The sequence below is a fragment of the Nomascus leucogenys genome, chromosome 17, assembly GCF_006542625.1.
Source record: "Nomascus leucogenys isolate Asia chromosome 17, Asia_NLE_v1, whole genome shotgun sequence".
Taxonomy (NCBI): Eukaryota; Metazoa; Chordata; class Mammalia; order Primates; family Hylobatidae; genus Nomascus; species Nomascus leucogenys.
This window is the reverse complement of record NC_044397.1, coordinates 35,170,103-35,195,400: the sequence shown is the minus strand read 5'-3', so window position 1 is coordinate 35,195,400 and position 25,298 is coordinate 35,170,103. Positions and strand designations below refer to the sequence as shown.

Genomic DNA, 25,298 nt, shown 5'->3' with positions numbered 1-25,298 from the left:
GAAAGCCAGATGAGGAAGGGGCAGATGTCTTAGGAGTGAATCTTCCACCTGGGCATGGCGGGGCTTAGGAAGGGGTCCCCAGGATCCAGGGAGGGGTAAAAGCAGGAGAGGGGAAGGGACACCCATGTCTCTGCCCTCCCCCACTATCAGCCCCCTTCCCCCACCCCTGATGAGAACTAAGAGGCCAAAGTCCGCCCCAAGGTCAAAAAACTGATTGTTTTGCAGGGAGGAGGCAGGCGTGGGGCTGTGGAGAGATTGGCAGGGGAGAGCACAGCCCCTTGTGCTCTGGCCTGGACCGGGGGGCCACGTCTGGAAGGCTGGACTGAGGCCAGGACTGTGCTCCCACCCTTGGGGGTGGTGAGGAGCAGCCTTGGTTCAGGCTGCCTGCCAGGGCTGATAAGAGGCCCTCCTAGGGCTCCCACAAACGGTTTATCGGTTTATCGCTGGGGGACAGCCTGCAGGCTTCAGGAGGGGACACAAGCATGGAGCGGCTTTGGGGTCTACTCCAGAGAGCGGTAAGACTAGTGGGATTGGGAAGACCCCTTAGGCCTTCTCTCTAAGTCCCTCAGCCCCCTCCCAAGCCCCTGAGGCTGCCCCTCCTGGACCATGTCCTGACCTCTCTTCTTCCCACCCCTGCCCCTCCCCCGTGCCCCCACCACCACGCTCATTTGACACCCCCAAGTCACTGACCTCATTATTGCCAGATGCCTCCCCACCCCCCAGGCCTCTTGCCCCAATCTCATGCCCACCTCGCCCGCACAGCAACAACTGTCCCCAAGATCCTCTCAGACCGTCTACCAGCGTGTGGAAGGCCCCCGGAAAGGGCACCTGGTGGAGGAAGAGGAAGACGAGGAGGAGGGGGCGGAGACACTGGCCCACTTCTGCCCCATGGAGCTGAGGGGCCCTGAGCCCCTGGGCTCTAGACCCAGGCAGCCAAACCTCATTCCCTGGGCAGCAGCAGGACGGAGGGCTGCCCCCTACCTGGTCCTGACGGCCCTGCTGATCTTCACCGGGGGTGAGAGTTGTCCCCCTCCCCAGAAGTGAAGGGCCTGGGATGGGGGAGATTTCTGGGGTCCAGAGGTGGGCACAAAGAGAATCCCTATCTTGCCACCTGCCAGCCTTCCTTCTGGGCTACGTCGCCTTCCGAGGGTCCTGCCAGGCATGTGGAGACTCCGTGTTGGTGGTCAGTGAAGATGTCAACTATGAGCCCGACCTGGATTCCCACCGGGGCACACTGTACTGGAGCGACCTCCAGGCCATGTTCCTGCAGTTCCTGGGGGAGGGGCGCCTGGAGGACACCATCAGGTAGGGATGGCCCTGCCCCATCCTGTTCTCGAGTGTCCCTCCCCTCATCCTCTCAGACTGGGCCCCCCTGCCTCCTGGCCCAGGCCTCTAGTGTCTGGGTCCCCCTCCTGAGTCCTCCCATCTGCCTTCATGGCCCCCCTGTTCAGCGGTCCTGGGAAGGATGGTAGGCATTCGGAGCTGAGGTTCCAGGGGACTGAGGCTCTGATGGTGGCATATTTGGGAGGTGAGGGAGCTGACTGTCTGAGATCAGAGGGGTGCAGCATCCAGTATCAGACCGGACAGACCCAGAAAAGCCTTGAGTGCCTCACCCAGGCGCCTAGATTTGGAGCAGGGAGCGCTGAGGGGTTCTGAGAAGGTGCATTCTAGGGAACCAGAAAAACAAGCAAGCAAGTCTGGGCAATACGGCGAAACCCCGTCTCTACTAAAGAAAATACAAAAATTAGCTGGGGATGATGGCAAGTGCCTGTAGTCCCAGTTACTTGGGAGCTTGACGGGGGAGGATCGCCTGAGCCAGGGAGGCGGAGGTTGCAGTGAGCCGAGATTGCGCCACTGCACTCCAGCCTGGGAGACAGAGCGAGACCCTGTTTCAAAAACAATATAACGGCCGGGCGCAGTGGCTCATGCCTGTAATCCCAGCACTTTGGGAGGCGGAGGCGGGCAGATCACTAGGTCAGGATATCGAGACCATCTTGGCTAACACGGTGAAACCCCGTCTGTACTAAAAACACAAAATATTAGCCGGGCATGGTGGCGGGCACGGTGGCGGGCACCTCTGGTCCCAGCTATTCGGGAGGCTGAGGCAGGAGAATGGCTTGAACCCAGGAGGTGGAGCGTGCATTGAGCCGAGATCACGCCACTGCACTCCAGCCTGGGCAACAGAGCGAGACTCCATCTCAAAAAAAAAAAAAAAGAAAAAAAGAAAAACAAGTAAGCAAATTCATTTGTGGGTGCAGATCCAGAAGCTAGGTCCACCCATAGCCCTCTTTAGGGACGGGAGTAATTTTTCAGTGGATTCACCTGGGTTTTCTTAGGAGGTAATCAGCTAAGCTACAGATAGTAGGAGATGGAGATTCTCTTTTCCAATGCTTATACCTTCTACATTTTTTTTTCATTTCTCATTGCATTTGAGAGGACATGAATTTAAGGTAACAGTGGCAGTAGGTATCCTTGCCTATTTCCTGACTTTAATAGCAATGCTTTTATAATACTTTGCCATTAAGAATGAACTTTGCTGTGCTCCAGACAGCTTTTTAAAATTGAATTAAGGAAGTTTCCTTTCATTCCTAGCTCACTGAGACTTTTATTGATTGATTGATTTTTTGGGAGTCTCGCTGTTGTCACCCAGGCTGGAGTGCAGTGGTGCAATCTTGGCTCACTGCAGCCTCTGTCTCCCAGGTTCACGTGATTCTCATGCCTCAGCCTCCTGAGTAGCTGGGATTACAGATGCGCGCCATCACGCTTGGCTAATTTTTGTATTTTCAGTAGAGACAGGGTTTTGCCATGTTGCCCAGGCTCGTCTCCAACTCGTAAGCTCAAGCGATCTGCCAAAGCGCTTTGGCTTCCCAAAGTGCTGGGATTACAGGCATGAGCCACTGAACCCAGCCTCTTCTTTAATGTTTATATAGTAATTTGTGTTAATAGATTTCCTTATCTTCCTGAGCTCAACGCTAACCTTGATCAAGGTGTATGATTACTCTTTTGATATGTTGCTGGGTTCACCTGCTGAAAGACCTTAAGTCTGTGGATCAACAATGTTCAGGGCTTTATTTTTTTGAGACAGGGCCTCACTGTCACCCAGACAGTGCCGACTTGATAGCTCACTGCAGCCTCCAACTCCTGGACCCAAGTGATCCTCCCACCTTAGCCTTTCAAGTAGCTAGGACTACAGATGTGTGCCACTATGCCCGGCTATTTTTTTTTTTTTTTTTTACTTTTTTTGAGACAGAGTTTCGCTGTTGCCCAGGCTGAAGTGCAGTGGTGCGATCTCGGCTCATGGCAACCTCCGCCTCCTAGGTTCAAGCAATTCTCCTGCCTTAGCCTCCCGAGCAGCTGGGATTACAGATGCCCCCCACCACACCCAACCAATTTTTTGTATTTTTAGTAGAGACGGGGTTTCACCATGTTGGGCAGACTGGTCTCAAACTCCTGACCTCAGGTGATCCACCCACCTCGGCCTCCCAAAGTGCAGGGATTACAGGTGTGAGCCACCGTGCCCAGCCAGATTTTTAAATTTTTTTTAGTAGAAAAGAGGTCTCCCTATGTTGCCTAGATGGTCTCAAACTCCTGGCCTCAAACAATCCTCCCACCTCAGCCTCCCAAAATGCTGGGATTATAGGCATGAGGCACTGCACACAGCCTGCTCAGGGCTTTTAAATTAAATTACAGGCCAGGCATGGTAGCTCGCACCTGTAATCCCAGCACTTTGGGAAGCCGAGGTGGGCAGATCATGAGGTCAGGAGATCCAGACCATCCTGGCTAACATGGTGAAATCCCGTCTCTACTAAAAACACAAAAAATTAGCTGGGCGTGGTGGCGGGCGCCTGTAGTCCCAGCTACTCAGGAGGCTGAGGCAGGAGAATGGCATGAACCCAGGAGGCAGAGGTTGCAGTGAGCCGAGATCGCACCACTGCATTCCAGCCTGGGCGACAGAGCAAGACTCTGTCTCAAAAAAAACACAACAAAACAAAACAAAAAAAATACAAAATTAGCCAGGTGTAGTGGCGCATGCCTGTAATCCCAGCTACTCGGGAGGCTGAAGCAGGAGAATCGCTTAAACCCAGGAGGGGGAGGTGGCGGTGAGCCAACATCGTGCCATTGCACTCCAGCCTGGGCAACAAGAGTGAAACTCCATCTCAAAAAAAAAAAAAAAAAAATTACATTACATTAATTTTTTTTGAGACAGGGCCTTGCTCTGTCACCCAGGCTAGAATGCAGTGGTGCAATCTGGGCTCACTGCAGCCTCGATTTCCCAAGCTCAGGTGATTCTCCCATCTCAGCCTCCCGAGTAGCTGGGTCTACAGGGAGGGGCCACCAGGCCTAGCTAATTTTTCATTTTTCTTTTTTCAAAATTATTATTATTATTTGGGGACAGGATTTATTCATTTATTTTTATGTTTTTGCAACCGATTCTCACTGTGTTGCCCAAGCTGGAGTACAGTGGCGTGATCTTAGCTCACTGCAACCTCTGCCTCCCGGCTTCACGTGATTTTTGTGCCTCAGCTTCCCAAGTAGCTAGGACTACAGGCGTGAGCCACCACGCCCAGCTAATTTACGGTTTTTTGTTTTTGTTTTTTTGTTTTTTTTGAGACAGAGTTTCACTCTTGTTGCCCAGGCTGGAGAGCAATGGCACGATCTCGGCTCACCGCAACCTCCGCCTCGAGAGTTCAAGTGATTCTCCTGCCTCAGCCCCCCGAGTAGCTGGGATTACAGTCATGCGCTACCACACCCAGCTAATTTTGTATTTTTAGTGGAGATGGGGTTTCTCCATGTTGGTCAGGCTGGTCTCGAACTCCTGACCTCAGGAGATCAGCCCGCCTCGGCCTCCCAAAGTGCTGGGATTACAGGTGTGAGTCACTGGGCCCGGCAATTTATGTATTCTTTTTTAGGGTCAGGGTTTCACCATGTTGGCCAGGCTGGTTTCGAACTCCTGGGTTCAAGCAATCCTCCTACCTTGGCCTCCCAAACTTCTTGGATTACAGGCGTGAGCCATGGTGCCCAGCCTGTTCAGGGCTACTTTTATTTTTTTGAGCAATATTTGGTCGTCTGGGTACAGGCTGAGCAGTATTTGGTCGTCTGGGTACAGGTAGACAGTTTGACAGGTCTAGAAGCGGGGTGTGGCACTGAGGCAAAAGTAGCAGTTTTGGGGAGAGAGCAAGGATGTTGCGGTGAGCCAAGATCGCGCCATTGCACTCCAGCCTGGGCAACAAGAGTGAAACGTGGCTCTGGGTGGGATGGAGAGGGAAGAGAAAGTGGGGGGAGATGATAAACGTGGAGCTATAGGACATTTGTCATGTTCAATGGGATTGAAGAGCAGGTACAGTGAGGATAACTGGGGGAGTTGGAACCTGACAAGGTCTAGTCAGAGAGTAGGATTCTGGAACCTTGAAAACTTCCTGATACAATACGTCCTGTCTATCTCAGAGTCTCCAGCACCTACCACAGTGCTTGGCACTTACTAGATGTTCAGTAGATCCTCAATGGATAAGTATTCCAGAGATGGAGTGCGGGTAATGACAAGATGCAGGATATGGGCCAGGCACAGTGGCTCACGCCTGTAATCCCAGCACTTTGGGAGGTCAAGGCAGATGGATCATCTGAGGTCAGGAGTTTGAGACCAGCCTGGCCAACATGGTGAAATCCTGTCTCTACTAAAAATACAAAAATTAACTGGGTGTAATGGTGCATGCCTGTAATCCCAGCTACTTGGGAGGCTGAGGCAGGAGAATCGCTTGAACCTGGCAGGCGGATGTTGCAGTGAGCTGAGATCACACCAATGCACTCCAGCCTGTGCGACAGAGCGAGACTCCATCTCAAAAAAAAAAAAAAAAAAGATTCAGGGTGTGACCAGGGAAGTGGAATGCCTGGACTGGAGGTGACAATGATTAAGTAATTAATTCATTTATCCAACAAATATTTTGGGGCACCTACTGTGTGGCAGGTACTAAGCTAAGCAGGTGGTGGTGAGATAGCAGAGACTAAAACAGTCTAACTTTGTTCTCATGGTGCTTACAATCCACTGGAGAAAACCAATGCTAAACTAACAATCATTCACAACTACATAATTACGACTGGAATCATTGCTTTGAAAGAAAAGCAAAGGATGTGAGGCTCAGTGTGGTGGCTCACACCTGTGAGCTCAGCACTTTGGGAGGCTGAGGTGGGAGGATCACTTGAGCCCAGTTTGAGACCAGCCTGGGCAACATAGACAGATCCTATCTCTTAAAAAAAATAATAATAATTTGGCCAGGCATGGTGGCTTACGCCTGTAATCCTAGCACTTTGGGAGGCCAAGGCGGGTGGATCTCCTGAGTACAGGAGTTCAAGACCAGCCCGGCCAACATGGTGAAACCCTGTTTCACCCTTTTTTGTCTCTAGTAAAAATACAAAAAAAAAATTAGCTGGGCATGTTGGCAAGCACCTATAATCCCAGCTACTTGGGAGGCTGAGGCAGGAGAATCACTTGAACTTGGGAGGTGGAGGTTGCAGTGAGCCGAGATTGCGCCATTGCATTCCAGCTTGGGCAACAAGAGTGAAACTCCATGTCAATAATAATAATAATAATAATAATAATAATAATAATAATTTTTTAAAAGAAAAATAAAAAATTAGCCCAGTATGGTAGTGCATGCCTAGAGTCCCGGCTACTCAGGAGGCTGAGGCAGGAGGATGGCTTGAGCTTAGGAGTTCAAGGTTGCAGTGAGCTATGGCCATGCCACTGTACTCCAGGCTGGGTGACAGAGCGAGACCTTATCTCCAAAAAAAAAGAAAAGAAAAGGGGCCGGGTGCCGTCGCTCACACCTGTAATCCTAGCATTTTGGGAGGTGAAGGCGGGCTGATTGCCTGAGGCCAGGAGTTCGAGACCAGCCTGGCCAACATGCCGAAACCCTGTCTCTACTAAAAAAATACAAAACTAGCTGAGTGTGGTGGTGGGTGCCTGTGGTCCTAGCTACTCAGGAGGCTAAGGCAGGAGAATCACTTGAACCCAGGAGGCAGAGGTTGCATTGAGCTGAGATTGCACCACTACACCCAAGCCTGGGCGACAGAGCGAGACTCGGTCTCAAAAAAAAAAGAAAGAAAGAAAGAAAGAAAGAAAAAAGAAAAAGGTGTAAGAAAAGACTATAACCAGGGTCCTGATTTAGATTGCAGTTCAGGGAAGGCTTCCTTGAGGAACTGACGAGTCTAAACTGACAAGATGAGTAATTTGCCAGGCAAAGAGACTGTGGAAAAACATTCAGGCTGAGATTCACCACTTGCAAAGGGTCTGAAATGTGAAGATGGTGGCCTCTTGGAGGAAGGGAAAGACGGTCCATGTGGCCAGTGAGGTGGATGTAGCTCAGGCCCTAAAGGGCCATACTGGCTACTTTACTGTTTTGAATTTCATTCTAAGAGGAAAGAGAGAGAACTGGAGTGTTTTGAACAATATAGTATCATGATTAGATTGGAGGGGATTTTTTTTAAGGTTGGGTGTAAAGAATGGAGTTGATCATACTTCTGAGACCATAATACAGTGTACTCATGGGTCAGTTAAAGGACTTTCCTTTCCCATTTAATTTTCCTGCCTCATCTCTGAGTGATCCTCCCCACTCCCCTTCCCATAAGCATCTCATCTCACCCTTTTGATATGTGCCTTTAAATACACATATGGGGCGGGTCGTCATGGTTCATGCCTGTAGTCCCAGCACTTTGGGAGGATCGCTTGAGGCCAGGAGTTCAAGACCAGCTTGGGAGGACGGGCGCGGTGGCTCACACTTGTAATCCCAGCACTTTGGGAGGCCGAGGCGGGCGGATCACGAGGTCAGGAGATCGAGACCACGGTGAAACCCCGTCTCTACTAAAAATACAAAAAAATTAGCCGGGTGTGGTGGCGGGCACCTGTAGTCCCAGCTACTCGGAGAGGCTGAGGCAGGAGAGTGGCGTGAACCCGGGAGGCGGAGCTTGCAGTGAGCCGAGATTGCGCCACTGCACTCCAGCCTGGGCGACAGAGCGAGACTCCGTCTCAAAAAAAAAAAAAAAAGACCAGCTTGGGAAACACAGAGAGACTTCTTGTCTACAAAAAAATTTTTAAAAATCAGCAGTTGGTGGCGTACACCTGTAGTCCCAGCTGCTCAGGAGGCTGAGGCGGGAGGATGGCTCCAGCCCAGGAACCGGTGATTCCCCTGGGTACCTTGGTGTAAAGTGTCTCCACAAGGCCCACGTGGAGGATGGGGGAGATGAGAAGGGTCTGCTGCCTGCCCAGTTAGCTCTTTTGAAGAAAAGTGTTTGGGTGCCGTGTGTGTGTGTGTGTGTGTGTGTGTGTGTGTGTGTGTGTGTGTGTGTAAAACATGCCAGCCCCATTCTGAGCAAGAAGGTGTGGCCTGGGGACCTGGGAACAGCACGGCCAGCCTCCCCAGACTCACATGTCCATACACTGCCTGCTGGCTGGACAGGCTCGGCTTGGGTGGGTCCTGGGAGAAGTCTGCTGGCTCTGGGTATATGAGCACTCCTTGAGCCCCGAAGTCCTGAGCATTGGTCACCTGGGGAAGAAGGTGACTAGAGGTGACTTGAGCCGGGAAGAACCTACAGGATGATGGGCAGGACCCCCAGCTATGGGAAGTCAGGTTTTAAGCAGAAGGAGGTCCTGAGATTCTTGGGCGCCGCCCTGGTGGTGATGGGAGAAAATGGGTCCGCGAAGGGCCCTGCACTGTGGCTCGCGCCTGTAATGCCAGCATTTTGGGAGGCCGCACCTGTAATGCCAGCATTTTGGGAGGCCGAGGCGGGCAGATCACCTGAGATCAGGAGTTTGAGACCAACCTGGTCAACATGGTGAAACCCGTCTCTACTAAAAATACAAAAATTAGCCGGGCGTGATGGCACGTGCCTGTAATCCCAGATACGAGGGAGGCCGAGGCAGGAAAATGGCTCGAACTAGGAAGGCGGAGGTTGCAGAGAGCGGAGATTGGTCCACTGCACTCCAGCCTGGGCGACAGAGCGAGACTCCGTCTCAAAAAAAAAAAAAAAAAAAAGCGTCCGCGGGGAGAGCTCTTTTCCTAAACTCAGGAACCCCTCGCCGCCCCTGCCCCTGGCGACCGCACGTCTCTGGCAACCTTCCGTCTTTCCTCCCTCTCCTCCGGGCGCCCAGAAAAGTCCCCACCTCTCCCCGCTTAGGGAAACCAGCCTTCGGGAACGGGTGGCAGGCTCGGCCGGGATGGCCACTCTGACTCAGGACCTCCGCGCGGCGCTCTCCCGCCAGAAGCTGGACCACGTGTGGACCGACACGCACTACGTGGGGCTGCAATTCCCGGACCCGTGAGTGCGCGCGCGGGCGGGGGGCGCGCGGGGAGAGGGACGCGGCTCGGGGCGCTCACCAGCCCCACTCCCCAGGGCTCACGCCAACACCCTGCACTGGGTCGATGAGGCCGGGAAGGTCGGAGAGCAGCTGCCGCTGGAGGACCCTGACGTCTACTGCCCCTACAGCGCCATCGGCAACGTCACGGTGAGCACCCCCTGCCCGCTCCTAGGATGGGGCGCGGCACGAGCCCTTTCCTGGGTCTCGAAGGAGGGACGCGGGGAGCGCGCCTCACCATCCTGGTGTCCCCAGGGAGAGCTGGTGTACGCCCACTACGGGCGGCCCGAAGACCTGCAGGACCTGCGGGCCAGGGGCGTGGACCCAGTGGGCCGCCTGCTGCTGGTGCGCGTGGGGGTGATCAGCTTCGCCCAGAAGGTAAGTGTCCCTGGACAGAGGGAGGGCGTGAGCCCGGGAACCGGAGGGTCGGACTGCCAGTGAGAATCGTTCAGGGTGCTGTGAGAGGGAGACAGGAAAGAACCATGTGGATGGATGGTAAGAAAATATAAACTGGGCACGATGGTTCTCACCTGCAATCCCAGCACTTTAGGAGGCCAAGACAGGAGGATCGCTTGAGGCCAGGAGTTCAAGGCAACACAGTGAGAACCCCCTCTCTACTAAAAAAAAAAAAAAAAAAAAAAAAAAAAAAAAAAAAAAAAAAAATTCTTTTTTTTTTTTTAGTTAGCTGGGCTGGTGGCACATGCCTGTGGTCCCAGCTACTCCGGAGGCTCGGGTGGGAGGATCGCTTGAGCCCAGGAGTGCCAGGCTGCAGTGAGCTATGGTCGTGCCACTGCACTCCAGCCTGGGCAACAGAAAGAGACTCTGTCTCAAAAAGAAAAGAAAGAGAAACAGAGAAAGGAGGGAGGGAGGGAGGGAGGGAGGGAGGGAGGAAGGAAGGAAGGAAGGAAGGAAGGAAGGAAGGAAGGAAGGAAGGAAGAAAGAAAAAGTTGGCTGGGAACAAATTGGGGGTTGGGGGAAATCAGATGGGGAAGGGAACAGAAACATGGGGTACGCTGGGGCCCAGTGGGGTTTGAGGGCTGCCCAGGAGCTGCTGAGGTTGGGAAGACACAGGCCAGGTGGTGCCCCCACATCCTCTCCGTGGGATGGACAGTTGCAAGCAAAGGCCTTGCCATTTCCTGATTTCTCCTGCCCTTATGAATCGGGTTTTTTTCTGGGAGAAGGAGTCCTCTAGTCACCTTCTTCCCCAGGTGGCCAATGCTCAGGACTTCGGGGCTCAAGGAGTGCTCATATACCCAGAGCCAGCAGACTTCTCCCAGGACCCACCCAAGCCGAGCCTGTCCAGCCAGCAGGCAGTGTATGGACATGTGAGTCTGGGGAGGCTGGCCGTGCTGTTCCCAGGTCCCCAGGCCACACCTTCTTGCTCAGAATGGGGCTGGCATGTTTTTCGTTTTTCCTGGAAGCCCAGCTCACAGCTTTGCATGGGCACCCCTTTCCCTGCAGGTGCACCTGGGAACTGGAGACCCCTACACGCCTGGCTTCCCTTCCTTCAATCAAACCCAGTTCCCTCCAGTTGCATCATCAGGCCTTCCCAGCATCCCAGCCCAGCCCATCAGTGCAGACATTGCCTCCCGCCTGCTGAGGTGAGGAGAGTGTTGGGGACCAGGAGAGGGGGAGGCAGAGAGAGGGAGGCTGCAGCGAGGCCACAGGGTGACTGTGGGTGAACTAGAAGAAGGTGACTCTTGTTTAAGACTGCAGTGAGCCATGACTACACCACTGCACTCCAGCCTGGGAGACAGAGAGACCCTGACCTTTTTTGGTTTTGAGATGGAGTCTTGCTCTGTCGTCCAGGCTGGAGTGCAGTGGTGCAATCTTGGCTCACTGCAACCTCCACCTCCTGGGTTCAAGTGATTCTCCTGCCTCAGACTCCCTAGTATCTAGGATTACAGGTGCCCACCATCATGTCCGGCTAATGTTTGTATTTTTAGTAGAGGGTTTCACCATGTTGGCCAGACTGGTCTTGAACTCCTGACCTAGTGATCCGCCCACATTGGCCTCCCAAAATGCTGGGATTACAGGCGTGAGCCACCATGCCTGGCCGAGACCCTGACTCTTAAAAAAAAAAAAAAAAAGTGACTCTTCTGGATGGACACAGCCTTTCTCCAGGGTCTACTGTCTGGCGACCAAAGTTCCCAGTGGATTGCACACCTACCTCAGCTGAGAACCATCCAAGGCAGCCCTGACTGCACTGCCCTACCAAGGCAGCGTCCAGAGGCAGCGATCTGGAGCCAGAAAGGGTGGGAGGGAAAGAAAGAAGGAAAAGAGTGATTTGGACTCTTCTGGGTCTCTACAACTTCCCCCTTTCTGCCTTCCTCCTCTCCAGGAAGCTCAAAGGCCCTGTGGCCCCCCAGGAATGGCAGGGGAGCCTCCTAGGCTCCCCTTATCACCTGGGCCCCGGGCCAGGACTGCAGCTAGTGGTCAACAATCACAGGACCTCCACCCCCATCAACAACATCTTCGGCTGCATCGAAGGCCGCTCAGAGCCAGGTATGCTGTGTGTCCAGTACCACTCACAGCTTGTGGTGGGCTGGGGGGAATTTCTGCCCATACACCCTGGCAAGATAGGGGGCTAGTGCAGGAGGCCCCAAGAGGGGACAGGAGTGGTGCCCAGAGGAGGGAAGCTGGTAAATTGAGGCTGAACTGGGTCTGATGGTGGCAGCAGTGAAGAGACCTCACCTTCCAGCCTGTCTAGTGATGGAATGGGGGTTGTTGCCCAGTAGTGAGCTCCCCAGCACTGGAAGTGAGTAAGCCTACGTTGGATGATGTTGTAATAGACACTCAAGCATGGGCCGGGTGTGGTAGCTCACGCCTGTAATCCCAGCACTTTGGGAGGCCGAGGCAGGTGGATCACTTGAGGTCAGGAGTTCGAGACCAGCTTGGCCAACATGGTGAAACCCCGTCTCTACTAAAAATACAAACATTAGCTGAGCGTGGTGGCACGCATCTGTAATCCCAGCTACTCCGGAGGCTCGGACAGGAGAATCACTTGAACCCAGGAGGTGGAGGCTGCTGTGAGCCGAGATTGTGCCATTGCACTCCAGCCTGGGCTACAGAGCAAGACTTTGTCTCAAGAAAAAGAAAAAAAAAGAGAAAGAAAGAGAGAAAGAGAAAGAAAAGAGAGAAAGAAAGAGAGAAAGAGAAAGAAAGAAAAAGAAAAAGAAAGAAAGAAAGAAAAGAAAGAAAGACTCAAGCATGAAAGAAAGATCAGATCAGATTAAATAGGATAGATGGCCCTTTCAAGCATAGCTAGATGTGGATGGCGGTGGAGAATCAAAGTAGGTAATTGACAGATGGGGCAACAAAGCCAAGACTGCGTCTTCACAAAAAATTTAAAAATAAAAGAAATGGGCCGGGTGCGGTGGCTCACGCCTGTAATCCCAGTACTTTGGAAGGCCGAGGCAGGCGGATCATGAGGTCAGGAGATCGAGACCATCCTGGCTAACACGGTGAAACCCCGTCTCTACTAAAAATACAAAAAAATTAGCTGGACATGGTGGCAGGCGCCTGTAGTCCCAGCTACTCAGGAGGTTGAGGCAGGAGAATGGCGTGAACCCGGGAGGTGGAGCTTGCCGTGAGCCAAGATCGCGCCACTGCACTCCAGCCTGGGCAACAGAGCGAGACTCCAAAAAATAAATAAATAAATAAATAAATAAATAAATAAATAAAATTAGCCGAGCATGGTGGCACACATCTGTGGTCCCAGCTACTTGGGAGGCTCAGGCAGGAGGATGGCTTGAGCCAGGGAGTTTGAAGCTGCAGTGAGCTATGATCACACCACTGCACACTCCAGCCTGGGTGACAGAAACCCTTTAAGTCCAGAATGACCGCAGGCACCCAGCTGAAGGAGCACGCTATCGGGGAAGGGCCAAGCAGTGGGAGGCGCCCTCTTTAGGGACTGGAGGGACTGCAGGGCTGGGGTTGTCCGAATGTGATGGGCTGAGAGATACAGGCTGATGGAGGATGCCCCCAGGGTGCAGGGGGTAGACTTTGGGTACTGCCAGTATCAGAAGTGGGTCCCAAACATCCCCTCCCCAGATCACTACGTTGTCATCGGGGCCCAGAGGGATGCGTGGGGTCCAGGAGCAGCTAAATCCGCTGTGGGGACAGCTATACTCCTGGAGCTGGTGCGGACCTTTTCCTCCATGGTGAGCAATGGTAAGATCAGGGCCAGGGCCTGGGCCTGGGCTAGGCAGCGGTGGGCCTGTGGCCCGAGGAGGATAGGGCAGAGAGGCAGTGAGGGACACAGACTGGCCAGTGGTCACTTGGACCTCGGCATCCACATTGTACCTGAGTGGCCCTGGGCCAGTCACTTCACCTCTATTTCCTCACCTAAAAATGAAAGTGAGGCCGGGTGCGGTGGCTCATGCCTGTAGTCTCAGCACTTTGGGAAGCCGAGGCAGACAGATCACCTGAGGTCAGGAGTTTGAGACCAGCCTGGCCAACATGGTGAAACCCTCTACTAAAAATACAAAAATTAGCCAGGTGTGGTGGAGGGCCCCTGTAATCCCAGCTACTAGGGAGGCTGAGGCAGGAGAATCACTTGAACCCAGGAGGCGGAGTTTGCAGTAAGGGGAGATCGCACCACTGCACTCCAGCCTGGGCAACAGAATGAGCCTCTATCTCAAAAAAAAAAAAAAAAAAAAGAAAAGAAAAAAGAAAAAAGTGATATGAATCATAATCATAGTCCATGGGTCTGTGTCAAGATTAAGCATGTTGGGCTGGACGTGATGGCTCATGCCTGTAATCCCAGCTACTTGGGAGGCTGAGGCAAGAGGATCACTTGAACCTGAGAGGTCAAGGCTACATTGAGCCATGATTGCACCACTGCACTCCAGCCTGGGCGAGAGAGTGAGACCCTGTCTCAGAAAGAGAGACAGAGAAGCAGAGACCCTGGGGGACCAGGGCAGAAGAAGGCAAGGGGAGGGTCTTTGCTTGGCCCCTGCTAAGCCTGTCCTCCTTCCCCTCTGCCCCCAGGCTTCCGGCCCCGCAGAAGTCTCCTCTTCATCAGCTGGGACGGTGGTGACTTTGGGAGCGTGGGCTCCACGGAGTGGCTAGAGGTGATGCAGGGTCCTGGGCAGGTTGTTAGGCAGTGGGGAGAGGTGAGGGTGGGGGGTTCCCACTCCACACTGGTCAACCACCCACAGGGCTACCTCAGCGTGCTGCACCTCAAAGCCGTAGTGTACGTGAGCCTGGACAACGCAGTGCTGGGTGAGCTGGGGCAGTGCCACCACCTGGCCCCCTGGGGTCCACCCTTGCCTCTGGGGCTAAGCCCTGAGCCTGGCATCCCTCCCCTCCCCTTTTTCCAGGGGATGACAAGTTTCATGCCAAGACCAGCCCCCTTCTGACAAGTCTCATTGAGAGTGTCCTGAAGCAGGCAAGAGCACCCCAGGAATAGGGGGTGAAGGGGAGTAGGTTGCGGGGAGGAGCAGAGCCTGATCAGTGCCCTCCCCCCACCCCCAGGTGGATTCTCCCAACCACAGCGGGCAGACTCTCTATGAACAGGTGGTGTTCACCAATCCTAGCTGGGATGCTGAGGTGTAAGTTGGGGGGGTAGGGAGAGCTGGGGAGGGATGTGGGGGAGCCTGAACCCACAGATCTCTCCAACCCACCTGCCCCCAGGATCCGGCCTCTACCCATGGACAGCAGTGCCTATTCCTTCACGGCCTTTGTGGGAGTCCCTGCCGTCGAGTTCTCCTTCACGGAGGTGAGACGTCCTCCCCCTGCCCCAGACACAGCGCTAGTCCTTCAGCCTGTCTGCCTCCGCCCCAGCGTCCACCCTGTCCTGGCAGGACGACCAGGCCTACCCGTTCCTGCACACAAAGGAGGACACTTATGAGAACCTGCATAAGGTGTTGCAAGGCCGCCTGCCCGCCGTGGCCCAGGCCGTGGCCCAGCTCGCAGGGCAGCTCCTCATCCGGCTCAGCCACGATCGCCTGCTGCCCCTCGACTTCGGCCGCTACGGGGACGTCGTCCTCAGGCACATCGGGAACCTCAACGAGTTCTCTGGGGACCTCAAGGTTCAAGAGGCCCACCCCACTCTTGGTCTCTGGGAGTGGGGAGCACTGTCCAGGCCAGGGGTCCAGCCCCTTCTCTCTGCAATCCCTGGGGTCTAGGTCCTCTCTAGCAATCCAGCCCTTTAACCCCCTGCCTCCAGTCTCCTAGCCCCCAGCATGTGCCATCGCCCAACCTGGCAGGTGCAGGATGTTCTCCCCACTCCCTTCCTCCTGCCTCCAGCACTCTGTCCTCGTCTACCTCCTCCCTCCTGCCAGGCCAGGGGTCCCAGCCCCCTTCCCCATGCTAGGCGGGGGTCCTTGTCCCCATGCTAGGCGGGGGTCCTGGCCCCTGCCGCCAGCCTCAGTCCGCGCCTCCGCCCCCAGGCCCGCGGGCTGACCCTGCAGTGGGTGTACTCGGCGCGGGGGGACTACATCCGGGCGGCGGAGAAGCTGCGGCAGGAGATCTACAGCTCGGAGGAGAGAGACGAGCGGCTGACACGCATGTACAACGTGCGCATAATGCGGGTGAGGCCCCGCCCTCCTCGCCCCGCCCCCAGTGTCCCGCCCCTCCTCTGGCGCTCCGCCTCCTGGACCTGGCCCCGTCTGCGCCCTCCTCTCTCTCCCCGCCTACACAGTCCGGATGCTCTGGATGCTCTCTTCCCAGTCCTGGACACGCAGTGCCCATAGATCGGTCAGGCTGGAGGACCCGAGCGATCAGTGATGAAATGGACAGGGAGGGCCAGCCCCTTGGCCACAGTCGCCTGGTTTACGCCTGGCAGAACTGGGACAATCCACCCTCCTCCACCCCTCCCCGCTGACTCCCCTCCTATAGCTCCCACTGCCTCCTCGACCCTTCTGGAAAGAAAAAGCATGTCCACACTGGTCCACAGTACGAGGCTACAGGCTGGGACGTGCAAAAGGCTAAAGATATTCAGAGTATAGAGAGCTGTTTTTCTTCTGGTAATGAAATGGGTGACATCCAGAAAGGCTGCCTGGAGGAGGTGTCACGTGAAAGTTAAACAAGAGCTTATTCCCTCACCAATCCCTTCTGCTTAGCTTTGAATCCTTTGCAGCCCACATCCCACCTCCAGTTGCAACTCCTCCACTTCCTTCCATTTCCTCACTCCAAGAACTCAACCTCTCAACCCTTTGATCTCAAGAAATGGGTGAGTAGGGACTGTGGCCATGGGGAAAAGTCTGCAGGGCAAAATAGTAAACAGGATCGTCCTCAGTGAGTGTGGGGTGAGCTGGGAACTGCAGTGTACACAGAGCCACTTGTGCACACGCACTCACGGTTTTCAGAGTGAGCATGGCTACCCCTTGGAGGCTCATGTTCTCTCTCCTCCTTGCATTTTCCTGCTTGTACCCTCTGCCTGTCCCCGTTGGCCATTTACAAACCTATTGCTCTCTTGCTCGTTCTCCCTTGCCCAGGCTAGAGTGCAGTGGCACCATCTCTGCTCACTGCAACCTCCACCTCCTGGGCTCAAGTGATCCTCCCACCTCAACCTCCCTAGTAGCTGGGAGTACAGGCACGTGCCACGACGCCTGGCTAATTTTTTCTATTTTTTGTAGAGACAGGGTTTTACCACGTTGCCCAGGCTGGTCTCAAACTCCTGGCCTCAAGTGATCCTCCTGCCTCGGCCTCCCAAATTGCTGGGGTTACAGGCGTCAGCTACTGCACCCGGCCTTCTCTCCTTCTTATATCTCTTTCTCCATTCATTCTTCTTCTTTTTTTTTTTTTTTTTTTTTGAGACGGAGTCTCGCTCTGTCGCCCAGGCTGGAGTGCAGTGGCGCGATCTCGGCTCACTGCAAGCTTCGCCTCCCGGGTTCACGCCATTCTCCTGCCTCAGCCTCTCGAGTAGCTGGGACTACAGGCGCCCGCCACCACGCCCGGCTAATTTTTTGTATTTTTACTGGAGACGGGGTTTCACCGTGGTCTCGATCTCCTGACCTCGTGATCCGCCCGCCTCGGCCTCCCAAAGTGCTGGGATTACAAGCGTGAGCCACCGCGCCCGGCCATTCATTCTTCTTTAACCTTTGTCTCCTCTACTGGAACAGGGGTGACCCTGGGGTGAGGCAATAGGTTGGGTATGGTTCATTCTCATTCACAGATCTTGGTTTAACCTCAGCTGTGTTAGCATCCAGAAGACAAAAAGACACCCGCCTTTCAAAGTTGCCATACCCCTGTCCCCACCAGGGATAAAAGGGACCTGTGTGTAAGATGCATGACTTAGGCCAGGCGTGGTGGCTTACGCCTGTAATCCCAGCACTTTGGGAGGCCAAGGTGGGCGGATCACCTGAGGTCAGGAGTTCGAGACCAGCCTGACCAACATGGAGAAACCCCGTCTCTACTAAAAATACAAAATCAGCTGGGCGTAGTGGCACACGCCTGTAATCCCAGCTACTCAGGAGGCTGAGGCAGAAGAATCACTTGAGCCCGGAAGATGGAGGTTGCGGTGAGCCAAGATCACGCCATTGCACTCCAGCCTGGGCAACAAGAGCGAAACTCCGTCTCACAAAAAAAAAAAAAAGATGCATGACTCAGGCTCAGGGATGGAGAGGAAAGGACTCAGGACTTCAGAGCCTGCAATACAGGATTGGGCCAGACCCAGTGAATTTTTTGGCTCTAGACCAGGGGTTGGTGAACTACTGCCCATTGGCCAAATTCAAACTGCCGCTTGTTTTTTGTTGTTGTTGTTGTTGTTTTTGAGACAGGGTCTCGCTCTGTTGCCCAGGCTGGAGTGCAGTAGCATGATCTGGGCTCACTGCAATCTCCACCTCTCGGGCTCAAGCAATCCTCTCACCTCACCTCAGCCTCCTGAGTAGCTGGGACTACGAGGACACACTACAACACTCTGCTAATTTTTAAAATTTTTTGTAGAGATGGGGTCTCACTATATTGTCCAGACTTGTCCCAAAATCCTAGGCTCAAGTGACTCTCCCACCTCAGCTTCCCAAGGTGCTGGGATTACAGGCGTGAGCCTCTGCTCCCTGTTTTTGTAAATAAAGTTTTATTGAAACAGCCATGCTCATTGGTTTTCACGCTCTCTATGGCTACTTTTGTGTAATAGCAGCAACGTTAAGTAGCTGCAATAAAACCAGCATGGCCTGCAAAACCTAAAATATTTACTATCTGGCATTTCACAGAAAAAGTTTGCTGACCTCGACTTTAGACTGTGACTTGGATCTTGAAGAACAGGCAGGATGTGGATTGATGCAAAGTAAAGAGGACATTGCAGGGCGGAGAGACCAGAATTCGGGTGTGGCAGTGAAATCAGTCTGGTTTTACTTGGAAGCAGGGTGTGGACCAGCAGAGCCAGAACAGGGGCCCCATGGAGAAGCAGAGGGGAGGGGACCACCAAATGGTGTTATCAATCAACCATGGGGAGCCTCGAACAAGAGGATTAGAAGTTTGGATGTTAAGGGTCTTAGCATCGATGAAATTAGAGAGGTTTTTGAGCAGAGAGGTGATGTGAGCAAAGGGGAGTTTTATTTTTATTCATTTTTCTTTCTTTATTTTTTGGAACAGTGTCTTAATGTCGCCCAGACTGGAGTGCAGTGGCGCGATCCCGGCTCACTGCAACCTCTGCCTGTCAAGTTCAAGTGATTCTCCCACTTCTGCCTCCCGAGTAGCTGGGACTACAGGCGCGCACAACCATGCCTACTTTTTTTTTTTTTTTGATAGAGAAGGGGTTTCATCATGTTGGCCAGGCTGGTCTTGAACTCCTGACATCAAGTGATCTGCTCACCTCAGCCTCCCAAAGTGCTAGGATTACAGGCATGAGCTACTGCACCCGGCTGGGAGTTTTTGTTTTTGAAATGAGGTCTCACTGTGTTGCCCAGACTGGTGTTGAACTCTTGGGCTCAAGTCATCCTCCCACCTTGGCCTCCTGAGTAGCTGGGACTATAGATGCACACCACCACACCCGACTAATTTTTTTTTTTTTAATTTTTGTGGAGATGAGGGTTTCCATATGTTGCCCAAGCTGGTCTCAAACTCCTGAGCTCAAGTAATCCTCCTACCTTGGCCTCCCAAAGTGCTGGGATTACAGGCAGGAGCCACCATGCCAGACAACAAAGTGGAGTTTTTAAGAGTGATTTTGGTCAGATTGCAAATGTCTTGAGAGTGGCAGGTGGCAGCAAATGCTCATAGGTGGGGACTGGACCGATGTCAGGTGTTTAGGAGGAGAAATTGACAGATTTGATGCTGAGGGAAGAGGAGGAGAATAATAATAATAGTTGTCTTAGAATAGAAGAATAATAAAATAGCAGTTACCATTTGTTTTTATTTGTTTTTTGAGACGGAGTCTCGCTCTGTCACCAGACTGAAGTGCAGTGGCGTGATCTCGGCTCGCTGCAACCTCCACCTTCTGGGTTCAAGCTATTCTCCTGCCTCAGCCTCCTGAGTAGCTGGGACAACAGGCATGTGCCACCACACCCAGCTAATTTTTGTATTTTTAGTAGAGACGGGATTTCACCATGTTGGCCAGGATGGTCTCAATCTCTTGACCTCGTGACCCACCCACCTTGGCCTCCCAAAGTGCTGGGATTACAGGCATCAGCCACTGTGCCCGGCCTGTTTGTTTGGTTGGTTTTGTTTTCTGAGACAGTCTTGCTCTGTCACCCAGGCTGGAGTGCAGTGGCGCAATCTTGGCTCACTGCAACCTCCGCCTCTCGGGTTCAGGCTATTCTTGTGCCTCAGCCTCCTGACTAGCTGGGATTACAGGGGCACATCAGCATACCTGGCTAAATTTTTTGCATTTGTAGTAGAGACATGGTTTTGCCATGTTGGCCAGGCTGGTCTCAAACTCCTGACCTCAGATGATCCATCCACCTCAGCCTCCAAAAGTCCTGGGATTACAGGCATGAGCCACCGTGCTGGTCTGCAGTTGCCATAATAGAAGGTTACCACATGCTAGGGGATTTATTTCATTTGCTTCCCCCAGTGCTGAGGTTGCTAGTATATCTAGAAACGGGGGCTAGGAAAGGCTAAGAAACTTACCGGAAATCATATAGTTAATAAGTGGAAGAGCCGAAATTGGAGGCCAGGTAGTCTACCTTCAAAGCCTGTGCTCACCCCATGCTCACTCCCCTTTGAGGGTGAGAGCTTGACACCTGCAGAAGAGACCGTGGGCCACATGAGTGTGGGCCCAATGCCCAGGTTTGGGAAGAGATTGGTACTGATATGTCCAGGTGCTCCCAAACCCAGCGGGGAGGTCCAGATGGCTGGAGGGCAGGATTCCAGTGGGTCATTGGGTGGGGAGATTTGGCATCTGTCCCCGCAGAGGTCCTGGTTGACATCAGGGGCACAGATGAGCTCTGTGAGTGAATGATGGAGGCCTTAAAAAGATGTGAGCATCTGAAAATCAGCTGGGTATGGTGGCATGTGCCTGCACTCCCAACTACTCAGGAGGCTGAGGCAGGGAGATCACTTGAACTCTGGGGTTTGGGTTGCAGTGAGCTGTGATTGTACCACTGCACTCCAGCCTGGGTGACAGTGAGAACCTATCTCTAAAAATAAAAGATGTGAGCATCTGAGATCACCCCCTAGAGATTCTGATTTTACTGGGGTGGTGCCCAGGCAATGATAATTTAATAGGTACAGAGAAGAGGGAGGTGGAACTTTGAGACCTGCCCATGGGTGGAAGCAGAACAAACCAGAGAGGGGGCTAGGAGAGGCTAAGACACTAGGAGAGGCTGGCAGAAAGGAGGGAGATTAGGTCAGGAGCAAGGCCGTCTCAGGAAAGAGGGAACAGCAGCTGCGTCAGAGGGAGGAAAGCCAGGCTCTTCATGAGGACTGGGCTGTCCCCTTGACCTTTGTCTCTGGGCTGTGGACATTGGTGGAGGTGGAGAATGACTCCGTGTGGGGAGGTGTGGTGTTAAGAAGAGGAATAGCAGGGCAATAGATTGTTCTTTGAGGCTTTGGGCATTCACTGAATGGGTGAGGAAGGAAGACTCAGGAGAACTACATGCAGGCTTTAGGGGTTCTAGAGATAGAAAGAAGGGGAGGGCTAGCGCGGTGGCTCACGCCTGTAATCCCAGCACTTTGGGAGGCCGAGGCGGGCAGATCACTTCAGGTTAGGAGTTCGAGACCAGCCTGGCCAACATGGCGAAACCCCGTCTCTACTCAAAATACAAAAATTAGCCGGACGTCGTGGCGGGTGCCTGTAATCCCAGCTACTCTGGAGGCTGAGGCAGGAGAATCGCTTGAACCCTGAAGGCGGAGGTTGCAGTGAGCCGAAATCGTGTCACTGCACTCTAGCCTGGGTGACAGAGCGAGACTCCGTCTCAGAACAAACAAACAAAAAACAAAAAACAAAAAAAACAAAGAGACTGGCTGGCGGGAAGGATGATTCGGGCCTTTGCTCCCGAGTCAGAGCCCCCAACCCTGACCTGATCCCCCTTTCTGCGCAGGTGGAGTTCTACTTCCTTTCCCAGTACGTGTCGCCAGCCGACTCCCCGTTCCGCCACATCTTCATGGGCCGCGGAGACCACACGCTGGGCGCCCTGCTGGACCACCTGCGGCTGCTGCGCTCCAACTGCTCCGGGACCCCCGGGGCCACCTCCTCCACTGGCTTCCAGGAGAGCCGCTTCCGGCGTCAGCTAGCCCTGCTCACTTGGACGCTGCAAGGGGCAGCCAATGCGCTTAGCGGGGATGTCTGGAACATTGATAACAACTTCTGAGGCCCTGGGGATCCTCGCATCCTCCTGTCCCCCAGTCAAGAGCTCCTCTGCTCCTCACTTGAATGATTCAGGGTCAGAGAGGTGGCTCAGAGTGCACCTCTCATTGCTGATTAATTTCTCATTACCCCTACACGTCTCTCCACGGAGCCCAGACCCCAGCACAGATATCCACACACCCCAGCCCTGCAGTGTAGCTGACCCTAATGCGACGGTCATACTGTCAGTTAATCTGAGAGTAGCATCCCTTCAATCACAGCCCCTTCCCCTTTCTGGGGTCCTCCATACCTAGAGACCACTCTGGGAGGTTTGCTAGGCCCTGGGACCTGGCCAGCTCTGTTAGTGGGAGAGATCGCTGGCACCATAGCCTTATGGCCAACAGATGGTCTGTGGTGAAAGGGGCATGGAGTTTCAACATCAATAAACCACCTGATGTCAATAAACCACCTGGTGACATCTGTTATTGATAAGCGCCTTCATGCTTCTTCCTCACCCTCATGCCCATCCCATCCCATCATCCCTTCCTGGAGACCTAGGGAATTGGGCAGAAGGGACCAGAGAGGGTGCACACAGGAATGCTGTCTCCATGGGGAAAACTGAGCTGTTTCTATCACTTAAGGAAACTGCCTAAGGAGATACCGAAGGTCCCTTCTCCAAAGACCACCTGCTTTATGGTGGTCTTTGGAGAAGGGGCCTTCAGTGTCTTTTTTTGTTTTTGAGACACAGTCTCACTCTGTAACCCAAGCTGGAGTGCAGTGGCACAATCTCGGCCCACTGCAACCTCCACCTGCCGGGCCCAAGAGATTCTCCTGCCTCAGCCTCCCGAGTAGCTGGGACTACAGTTGTGCACCACCACGCCCAACTAAATGTTTTTGTATTTTAGTAGAGACGGGGGTTTCACCATGTTGCCCAGGGTGGTCTTGAACTCCTGAGCTCGGGCAATCTGCCTGCCTCAACCTCCCAAAGTGCTGGGATTACAGGCATTAGCCACCACACCTGGCCAGTATCTTGTCCTCGGATGAGGAATGGTTACATAATTTGCAAGACCTGCTGCAAAATGAAAATGCAGGACCCCTTGTTCAAAAGCAGAAACAAGATGGGCACTGTGGCTCATGTCTGTAATCCCAGTGCTTTGGGAAGATGAGGCGGGAAGGTCATTTGAAGCCAGGAGTTCAAGACCAGCCTGGACAACATAGCGGAGAACCTGTCTCTACAAAAACTAAAAAACTTTAGCTGGGCATAGTGGTGTGTACCTGTAGTCCCAGCTACTCAGGAGGCTGAGGCAAGGCAGGGATAATTTGAGCCCTGGAATTTCAGGCTGCAGTGAGTTATGATCGAGCCACTGCACTCCAGTATGGGTGACAGAATGAGACCTTGACCTTGTCCAAAAAAAAAAAAAAAAAAAGGAACAAAGCTTTTTTTGTTTTTGTTTTCTACAATTTCTCAACCTGTCATGGTATTCTTTTATTTGATATTTAATGTTGCACTCCTTTGGGCACGGGGACACACTTTCAAAACATAAATTCATGCTTGAACCTGGGAGGCAGAGGTTGCAGTGAGCTGAGATCGCGCCACTGCACTCCAGCCTGAGTGACAGAGCGAGACTCCGTCTCAAAAAAAAAAATTAGCCAGGTGTGGTGGTGCACACCTGTAGTTCCAGCTAATCCGGGGTGCTGAGGTGAGAGAATTGCTTGAGCTTGGGAGGCGGAGGTTGTAGTGAGCTGAGATTGTGCCACTGCACTCCAGCATGGGCAAGAGAGTGGGAGAGTGGAACCCTGTCTCAAAAAAAAAAAAAAAAAAAGAAACAGAAAAAGAATTTCAACATAACAATCTCAGAGCATTAAACCCCAAGCACAGAGCCCCTTTCTGAGCATGGGGCTCTGTAAGACTCCCAACAATGGTTACACACATTAGATGATTGGCCCTGCCTGGAACATCCTCCAGGATCCCCCCGCCCCCGTTTTTTTTAGACGGAGTCTCGTACTGTCGCCCCAGGTAGAGTGCAGTGGCGTGATCTCGGCTCATGGCAACCTCTGCCTCCCAGGTTCGAGCAATTCTCCTGCCTCAGCCTCCCTAGTAGCTAGGATTACAGGTGCCTGCCACCATGCCCAGCTAATTTTTTTTTGTTATTGTATTTTTAGTAGAGACAGGGTTTCACCATGTTGGCCAGGCTGGCCTCGAACTCCTGACCTCGTGATCTGCCCTCCTTGGCCTCCCAAAGTGCTAGGATTACAGGCGTGAGCCACCATGCCCGGCCAGGATCCCCTTTGACCAGTCTTTGTCCAGTGAGGGTGGAGACACTGAAGTGTAAGCTACCGGAGGCAGGGAATTCTAAGTGCTGCTGGCACTGTGTACCTTTAATCACAGCTTCAGGAGGCTGTGGTCTTGACAGCTCTTCAAGACATTGGGAAGTAAAAGCTTCTTGGTCTAAGGCTTGGGATGCCACAGGGCTCTGGATTTCAGGATGCAACTGTCCCCTCCTTAGCCCCCTAAGCTTGACTTGTTGGGTTCTCAGAACCCTGAACTAGGATCAGAAACCTCCTGAGCTATTTGCTTCCCTGACATACAGTCCAGACAAGTGTCCCAAAGCACCTTCTCAACCCTTCTTCACTTTGTGCATTGCTCCCTGTGGTAGACAGAATAATGATCTGGACAAAAATGTCCACGTCCTAATCCCTGAAACCTGTGAATGAAGTCCCTAAAATGGACATTGCAGATGTGATCTTGAGATGGATGAATTAAGGATCTTTTGGTTTGTTTGTTTCCTTACTTATGGGAAATTTTTAATTTTAATTCAGCCTCCAGAGTAGCTGGGACTGCAGACATGAGCCACCACGCCCAGCTAAGTTTTTGTTTTGTAGAGATAGAGTCTCACTATGTGGCCCAGGCTGGAGTGCGGTGCTGCAATCATAGCTTATTGCAGCCTCAAACTCTTGGGTTCAAGAGATCCTCCCACCTCAGCCTCCTGAGTAGCTGGGACTGCAAGTGTGAGCCACCATGCCCGGCTAATTAAAAAAAAAAAAATGCCAGGTGTGGTGACTCATGCCTGTAATCCCAGCACTTTGGGAGGCTGAGGTGGGCCTGAGGTCAGGAGTCTGAGATCAGCCTGGCCAACATGGTGAAGCCCTCTCTATAATTATACAAAAATAAGTCAGGGGTGGCAGTGCACATCTGTAGTTCTAGCTAAAAAGGAAGCTGAGGCAGGAGAATCGCTTGAACCCAGGAGGTGGAGGTTCCAGTGAGCCTTGGTTGCACCACTG

General features: G+C 53.1%; 1 protein-coding gene across 2 annotated transcripts; it reads left to right on the top strand.

The window, feature by feature from the left end:
• The first annotated feature begins 398 nt into the window (after positions 1-398).
• TFR2 (transferrin receptor 2) lies at positions 399-22,481 on the top strand. 2 transcript variants are annotated; one of them, XM_030797246.1, is made up of 19 exons: positions 399-515; positions 763-1,015; positions 1,119-1,305; positions 9,169-9,309; positions 9,385-9,496; positions 9,602-9,724; positions 10,555-10,671; positions 10,808-10,947; positions 11,688-11,851; positions 13,400-13,519; positions 14,339-14,421; positions 14,509-14,572; positions 14,671-14,738; positions 14,825-14,901; positions 14,984-15,068; positions 15,154-15,381; positions 15,742-15,882; positions 16,431-16,523; positions 21,772-22,481. In XM_030797246.1, the coding sequence occupies exons 1-19, from the start codon at positions 483-485 to the stop codon at positions 22,039-22,041; spliced, it is 2,499 nt and encodes an 832-aa protein (XP_030653106.1). In that variant the 5' UTR covers positions 399-482; the 3' UTR covers positions 22,042-22,481. The 2 variants fall into 2 exon arrangements, with proteins under 2 accessions (XP_030653106.1, XP_030653107.1); XM_030797247.1 differs by lacking the exon at positions 16,431-16,523.
• The last annotated feature ends 2,817 nt before the right edge of the window (positions 22,482-25,298 follow it).